This window comes from Triticum aestivum, chromosome 4B (genome assembly GCF_018294505.1).
Source record: "Triticum aestivum cultivar Chinese Spring chromosome 4B, IWGSC CS RefSeq v2.1, whole genome shotgun sequence".
Classification (NCBI taxonomy): Eukaryota; Viridiplantae; Streptophyta; class Magnoliopsida; order Poales; family Poaceae; genus Triticum; species Triticum aestivum.
In genome coordinates, this window is record NC_057804.1 from 30,838,048 (window position 1) to 30,846,746 (window position 8,699).

At 46.8% G+C, this 8,699-nt stretch overlaps 1 protein-coding gene across 1 annotated transcript; it reads right to left on the reverse strand.

Moving 5' to 3' along the window:
* Positions 1-3,445: 3,445 nt before the first annotated feature.
* On the reverse strand, positions 3,446-8,331 carry LOC123090800 (probable ethylene response sensor 1). The gene is made up of 6 exons (XM_044512139.1): positions 8,052-8,331; positions 6,343-7,288; positions 5,644-6,012; positions 5,294-5,560; positions 4,376-4,503; positions 3,446-4,104 (listed from the first exon to the last, which is right to left on the reverse strand). The coding sequence occupies exons 2-6, from the start codon at positions 7,246-7,248 to the stop codon at positions 3,867-3,869; spliced, it is 1,908 nt and encodes a 635-aa protein (XP_044368074.1). The 5' UTR covers positions 7,249-7,288; positions 8,052-8,331; the 3' UTR covers positions 3,446-3,866.
* Between the last annotated feature and the right edge of the window lie 368 nt (positions 8,332-8,699).

Below are 8,699 nucleotides of genomic sequence, written 5' to 3' on the forward strand. Positions count from 1 at the left end.
AGTTCTGGTGTTGGATTTTTTCAGACTGCTTAGTGAGTGCCTTTTCTATCTCCAATTGCTTCTTCAGGTATTCATTTCTAGCTTGTCATGCTTGCATTTTAGCATGAGATAGGCTTGGCGATTTTACCTGTTCACTAGTCCGTATTTCCGGTGTTTCTCTCTGTTCTAAGCAACCTTAGGAACTAAAGAGTGCAAAACCAAATTCATGCATGCCATCTGCTTCCCCAACTGAAGGACATCTTGTTCAACTCCGCCAACATGTGCGCAGTTCTCACTCTGTTTAGAACTAATTGACTGAACATCCTCCTGTAGTTTCGACACTTCTGATCTGACTGTCTCACTATCCTTCTGATATAGGCCAAAATCCTCACGCGGGACAAGACTTCTTGCACATCAGCATCATAGATTGTCTTGGATCTACCCATCGCCCTGATCCAGAGAAGGGAGGGGAAATTTTACCATTGTATGCACGATAACCAGCCTCTAATCTTTAGATCCTGCCGCTACCAGCGATCCACGTCACCAAAGTTACATGGATGAACGATGGACGTGGAATTTTACCACACAGGAAGGATCCCTGCGCAACCACTCCATGCTAATGATCTGTACCTGATCACTCACCGCCTCCTGCATCGTTCGAGATCTGTCGCCGCCGCTCGCGCCAGTGAAGAAACTCCGCCACCATACAATGCCATAGCTGGTAATCACCGCCGTCGTCGCACATGAGGGGTTAGGGTGGGATTTCGCCCCTCTGGGAGATTTTTTTGCTGGGAAATTCAGACAGCTTTATTGAGTAAACGCATTCTTGGAACAATCAGCCAAAAGGCTGGACACCAAGAAGCTAGGGGTCTCGTCAAGCCAACTATCGGTCACGTTAAGTGTGCAAGCACGCTTTGCACACAAGTGAGCCGGGAGATTAGCTGACCTGTGTACATGTTGAATAGCTAAAGATGAAAATTGAACACTAAGCTCTCCAATCTCTAAAAGTAAAGGAGCCACAATCGAACGAGAATTGTGGCGAGTAGTCCAGAGTGTCACCAACTCCAAGCAATCGACTTCCATTATCACCTGCGAAAATCCACGGAGAGACGCAAACCGAACTCCATCTCGCAGAGAAAGTCCTTCCATGATCAAGGAATCCGAGATCCCCACATATGGCTTGCACCAGGCACCGAGTAGAGCCGAAGGAGAACGAGCAATGCCTCCCGCTCCTCCCCTGCCATCAGCCAGATTGAGAGCTCCATCGGTTGTGATCTTTACAAAACCATCATCAGGAGGTCGCCACCCGAAGCCTGGCAAGACCAGCGTGTCCTTGCGCGGCAAGTGAAGGAGTGCGATGGCTTCCTTAGTAGCTCGTATCGTCGTTGTAGGGTCCCTTCCTTCGTCACTGTGCTTGATACGATTCCGGGAGTGCCAGATAGACCACATAATAGTGGTGACCTTGGCACGATCATCATCAGTAAACCGCGGGTCACACAAGATGTTGCGAGCCCACGAGTCCAGATGTAGACGAGGAAGCCGGAGTCCAAACCATGCACACGCCTCCTCCCAGAAGCGTTTAGCATGCGAGCAATGAATCAAAGCATGTTCCAGATCCTCGTCCATAGCTAGACATACTTTGCATCTGCGAATTTCTGCAATATGTCGATAGTTGAGAGTAGCTTCATCTGGAAGAATCACGCGAAGAACTCTCCACCAAAACACTCTCACTTTTGGGATAACATTCAGTTTCTACAAGGCTTTCCACATCTATTGATCATCATTTGAGGTACCGGTAGCCGCCCCTTCATCTAGAGCCAAACGCTCGTTCTGATTCATAAGAGCACGGTACGCCGACTTCACAGTGTAGTTGCCTGTTCTTTCGAATGCCCAAGCAAGACAGTCATCACCTCCCCCTTGCCGGACAGGAATATTAAGAATGGACTCAGCATCCGGGGCAATGAAAGTCTCCCTAACCACCTCATGTTTCCAAGACCAGTTTGATGTATCAATGAGGTCTGCCACCCTCTGTTCTGTGGCCTTGATGTAGGTGACATGGATATAGTGCCTGGAATCCATTTATCGGTCCAGACGTCGATTGTGCTACCATCTCCAACACGGGAAATCAAGCCACATCGTAGGGCTTCTCTTCCTGCTATAGGTGACTTGGAGACTTTTTTACTCGAGCCGTTGTCGAGGAACTAGTGCTCTGATTACCAATTTGTTAGGCCCTAGTACTTGTTTCTACGGGTTCCTGTTGACAGGTCAAGGGAGTTTCTAGTGTAAACAAGATCAGATCTGAGTATAACTGGGGAACAAGTAAGAACTTTCGTATAGAGTGTCAGCCATGTTGGCCTTTGGAATATTTCCAGAATGGAGAAGATGCCATCGCCAGCCACATCCCGGCTGTTAAGTACGAAAGGGTTTTACCGCTACAGTGAATAGTAAACAGAGCAAACTACAATACAACGGCAAAGTAAATCCAACAGTGGCTACGAGTCAAAGAGGAAGGAACCATTGAAGGGCATTGCATCGCCCGAATGGGTATTATAGGTTCTGCTGCCGCTAACTGAACTTGACGACAGTATTGACCGAAGGTGTGCTTTCGGTAGCCTAACAATTGGGCAAGACCACTGTGTCATCCAGACGCCCAACGATGTGCTAGCAAGGGAGCATGATCCGGAAAATGTCCCTATGCATCCCATGCCTATTGGTTCATCTCTGTTTATCTCACAATGCTTCTAGGTTGAGGTCAGGGATTAGCTCGTGAGGGAAGTGGATATCCGAAGAGGGTTGAGGGAAAATACTCGGACGGTAAACTGAAATATAAAGCATGCAGACACTTTTCTTGCTAGCAATCACATCTTCGTGGTGTATCCGATGTTATTGATAGCCATTTGTTGTTTACATCTGCTCCTAGTACTGCACAAATCTTATGCTTCAATGCCTTCAACAAAATGCACGGATGCACTATTCGTGCTAGGTGTGCATAAGTACCATCTTCAGTGACAGGCACCTCAGCCTACTCCTTTACCTTCATTTTTGAAAATAAGAATGTGGACAGATAATGAAAATATATTCTAAAATGGTTTTTTAGTATCACCTCTGGAAATTGATGCTCGAATAAATATAATCATGCCAACTAAAACAATTTTGGAAAAAAAATATGATAAGATGAGATTTGGTACAAGAAATAAATGTCATCTTGACGTGCAAAGATTACATTCACCATGTACAAATACATAAACAAATAAAAAAATACATTTCTAACTTCGTCGCAGCTTATGTCTTCACATTACCAGTTGATGGTCTTGTTTGGAAACAATATGGAGCCACAGCGTATCGGTTTGTGTATTTGTAGTGAGGATATTCCTTGGGCATTTCAGAGCATGTTCCTATCTTTTTCAGAAAAGAGCCCACCTATTTCACCTCCGATCTTTATTGCCGGCATTTTCAAGTACTTCTGTTTCTGGAACAAGATATCCCTATATTATTATTTTTCTCTATATATCTTCCAAACAAGATGAGTTTGATCTAGAACATTTTTACAGATCTACAGATTATCACCTCCACTGTATACATACTACAGAATTCGTCGAAACTTTTACACATGGTTTCCATTTCCACGGAGAGTAGCTTCGATATGATATAACCGGGCTCGCGCAAACTTGAAATATGCAAATTGGCTGACCGCATATGCTCCTGAACGCAGCAAGTTGGTGCTGTGCCCAGGAACTTAACTGCAATCTGAAGTCCCATTTGCTCTACACATTATTTGTACAATATATGCCAGCTACAGCAAAGACTAGGCACAAAATTAGAGGGGGGACAGAACTAGCTACGACTCCCTACTTGATGCCGCGGCGCCGTCGATAGTTTACACTAGCTCATACACTTCTCTGGTAACGAGGCTTCAGGGAAGATGGCGGCCACGTCTCCTCGTGAAGCGCCTTCGGACCGGCAGATTCGACATTTGCGCTGCCTGGCCACGCGAGAGGGGTCAGCTGCTGCTGATATGAGTCGGTGTTGTCGGATACGCCGAGCCTGATGATGAACGTGGCCGTGCAGCCTCTTCCTGCTCCTTCACTGTCCAGCCAGATGTGCCCTCCCATCAGAGTAACAAACCTGCATAGGATTTTCAGAACGGTTTCCCGAGTTTTAGAACGAGTGGTTCACTAGTTAGTTAAGAACCCCTCCATGACACAAATATATATACTCCCTCCGTAACTCAATATAAGACGTTTTTTGACAGTCATAGACTCTAAAACGTCTCATAAAAAGTTACACGGCAGTACATCTTTGTGTGCTGCTTCAAGAGAAGCAGAATTACCAAGCACAATAACATACACTCTAGAGGGTCTACAAGTAAGGAGATCGAGACGTGATAGTGATCTACCTCCTGCAAATGGCAAGGCCAAGGCCACTACCACTGTATCCTTGGGTACCTCCAGGCTGAGTTTGAGCGAATTTTGTGAATACATGGGGTAGATCCTGAGGGCTAATGCCACAGCCTGTATCCTTTAGCTGCAATAGAAAAATAACAGAGGCTTTAATAACCAGGAAAATCGCTAAGTAATTAAATGATGATTGCACATCAGTTTTACAGTTACATAATGTTTTTGATCAACCAGTTCTCTTGAAATCCATGTTTCTGTGGCATGTTCATGATCTGTAAGCATAAATAAAACCTTTTCTTTATTTTAGTAATATTCCCAGGAGCACTGTTAGCAGCTAAACCAGAGTTCTAGTCATGTCAGTATGCGTTCTTTTCTGATGAAATGTTCTCCTAACTGAATCTGATGGAAGTTTTTGTTGTTAATCTTAACATCGCTCATGCATAGTTGAGAACACGATGGGTTGGTTTGGGCTTCTCATCTCATGTACCACTGCTTCATGTTTCCATTTATAATGATGTGTGGTTTTTCGGCTAATTCAATCTTGGTCTCTGTTTGCTCTCTGTTTTTGCAAGAAAGATGCAACAGAAGATGGCCCTCATGGTATAGCCACATAGGGAGAACTGGAAAAACATCTGGACCTAGACAGTCATATGGACAACTTGAAGATGACTTGACCAAACAGTCCAGCCGAGATTTCAGATGTGCCTCGAGCCCAGAGCCCAATAGTGATAAGTAATGGTCAGAAGTGGCTAATTTCATACATCATATGTTGAGCAAAGGTATCTCCAATGACTGAAGATGCACAGGGCATTTAAGTTGTCTTGTATTTAGATCTTGATTTCTGAATCCTATGGCGAGAATATGAGCTCATAGCCTTGACAAGAAAAATCGTTCACACAAATCTCTATAGTAGTTACCTGAACTTTCAAATAGAAATGGTCATCACTTGCAGCTGGATCGAAATCTGGGGTTCTGAACTCTCTTAAAGAATCAGGCTTGAGAACGGAAGCTAGAAGCGTAATGTGGCCCTCCTTGGTGAACTTAACAGCATTACCGGAGATATTTAGGATAGTTTGCATTAGCCTCTTTTCGTCGCCAATAGCACATAATGGTAAATCTGGCGCTAACATAACCGACATAGACAGCCTCTTGATAGCTGCAATTGGTCTTATGAAACCCATCACCTGTAACACCAACGAAAATTTTCAGACAAGTGAAGTATGCATACAGACTTTATTTATAGAAAAGCAGAGGATAATACTGCGACCTCTTTGAAAACAGCATGAAGATTGAATGCTCTGATCTCCAATTCAAGGCTGCGATCCTCAAGTTTGGAAAGATCCAACACATCATTGATAAGTGTTGCTAGAAGATTGCTGCTTTTCAATACTGTTTCCACCATTAAACGCTGCTCAGGGGTGAGTTCAGTTTCCAAGAGCAAGGATGAAAGAGCTATGATTGCATTCATTGGTGTTCGCATTTCATGATTCATAACAGCTAGGAAATCATTCCGAGCACGGATGGCCATCTCAGCCTCTCGTCGAGCTAAATCCAGGGCAACATTTTGCTCCATTAGTAAATCGCGTGCACGCATGGACTCTTCAAGAATAGCTGCATGAGAGAGTGCAACTGCTACCTGAAAAAAATAGGGAAAAAATCTGCTTCAATATCATTTCATGATAATGTATCAGTGTTAGACCCTATCTATTAATCTTGGTATCGTTCGGTTTCAAGGAAACATAGATTTTTTAGAATGATCTGATGTATTTGCAGAAGCATTAGAACAATTCGTAGTTGTGAATACATAAAACATGTCCCAGTTGAAGAGTCTCTATCGGTCAAAGCATCACATGCATACGCATTTAACAACATCTTAAACACCATTCACTCCTATGAACATCTATATTATAAATAACCAAGGGAAAAGAAGTGGCATTGTGTTCGAGAAAAAAGAGGCGGCATTAACCTGATCGGCGACGACCTCAACAAGCTCCAACTCATGCACATGCCAGTTCCTTGCACTATCAGATGGAAGCATCAGAACCATAATAGCATAGCTTTTTGCTGAAAGCTCTGGCCAGTCATTTATTTGGAAGTTTGAAAGATTTAGAAGAGGTACTCGCACTGCAGCCACTTCTGGTGGAACATATCGTCCCGCAAGAGGCCGAATCCGTGCCAAAGGGGATGTGTGCGGTATTATAATTGCTCGATTGCTACTGAAAACCTGGTTGATAACAGGAAGATTAATTGATATAGATGACCCAACAGTGATTTGGTGGCGCAGAGTATGCGAAAGCTGGAGACTTGAACCACTCCTTGACGGCATCCACAGGGCACACTCTTCCAGACCCAAGGTTCTTCCTAGCTCCACAATGGTAGTCTTCAAAATCGTATGTCTGTCGAGCGTGCTTCTGATTTCATGAGTTAGCATCCTAACATGCCTCCCGGTCTCTTCCTGCGTCCTTATCAAGCCCATCTCCCAATCAAGCTCCTCAGCCTTATTCTTCAGGAACAGCTCCCTCGTTTTGACACTCAGCAGGTCAGGGATGATGTGCACAAGCATCAAAGCCGTCGCGCAGGAAACGACGGCCGTCGAAACCTTGGCGACCGTCATGACCATGGCCACGGTCTTCGTGTGTGTGGTGAAAGTCCACAGGTTTATGAGGTGGGTCGCTCCACAGAGGACTATGAAGGCACCAAACTGGATCAGGACCCATCTGTACGGGAAGAAGGACGACTTCTTCACGAAGTAGATGAGCTCCAACGGGATGGAGAAGTAGGCGAGCGCTATGAAGAAGTCGGAGATGTACTGGTACTTGATGAGCAGCTCGTCCGTCGGCCACAGCGGCTCGATGCAGTCGCATCGTTCCATCGCCGAAGGTTCAGCACCGCATCAGTTGTCACAACATTCCCTGCGGAAGAGCAAATGCAGAAATTAGTTACCATGCTCAACCCACTCATACACATTGCTGGAACTCCAACAACACTACAACAGGTTCATATATCACTTTAAAGTAACAGGAATTATGTACTCCCTCCGTTCCTAAATATTTGTCTTTCTAGACATTCAAATGGACTACAATATACGGATGTATGTAGACACATTTTAGAATGTAGATTCACTCATTTTACTTCGTATGTAGTCACTTGTTAAAATCTCTAGAAAGACAAATATTTAGGAACGGAGGGAGTAATAATAACATAAATAACAAAAATAGGACTGGAAGTTGGTGAACACAACACATATAGCATAGGAGTAGAGCGCCCAAACACACAACAAGAGGCAATCGCCCATCTGCAAGTGGTTCTTAGCTCATGATCACGCTTGCCTTCCACTGGCATCTCTGAATTTCGAGAAGTCTTTCCTGAATTTCAGCGCTCCCGTCGCATTTCAGCACCGCGTGTCACTTGAAACCACTTGCCCTTTCCCCACTCGACATCAACACGCAGCACGGCACAGTACCCGCCCGAAGCCGGCAAGCGATCGGAGCGAAGAAGGCTCTGCGACGGCGACCGGAAGGTGCCGCCTCTAGCAGGGACGCCTCCCCGCGCGCCTGCCCCCAAGAATCAGCCCCTCCGCCTCAACCCTTGACCACAGCAAGCCAAAGAAAAGAAAACCCAGATCTGCCCAGCTTGGCGGAGCTGGGAGGGGAGCAGGGGCGGGCGGTAGGGTACCTCGGTCGGCGGCTCGACGCCGGGAGCTGCCGGAAGGTTGTACGGCGGGGGAAGGCGGGTAGGCAGGGCGAGGAGGAAGCGGCGCTGAAAAGGGAAGGAAGGGAGGGAGGGAGAGGGAGCCAGATGCGCGGACAGACGGACGGACGGACGGACGGGGGGAGGGGCAGTGAAGTCGTCACCGTCTACCACGGACGGCACCACCCCCACCCCACCCCGCACGGGTGCAAAGCAGAGCAGCGGAAAAAGAAAGGAAATGCGGAGTCCAACCGCGGCCGTTGCACGCGCCCGTGCCGTGGTCTTTCTTTTCGCTCCCGCTTTTGTCCCCGCGCCGCCGAAGCTGCCAGGCGTCGGCGGCCGCGGGACGCAGCAGGTCGGCAGCGAGCGAGACGGCTGGCTGGCTGGCGCGAGTGTTCACGCGGGGCGGGATGACACGCTGACAGCGGCCGCGGGCGAGGGCGTACGGTGCACTACAGGCGCGGTCGCCGTTGCCGTTGCCGTTGCCGTTGCTGCCGGCGGGGAATGGCCGGATCAGAGCATGGAGGAAACAATGCCTTTGAAACGGATTTCGGATACGAGGATATTTCCGACGTGGATCATCTAAGTGCGAGAAAAACGAGTTTGGCTGCAAACGGGGTGCGCATGGCTCCA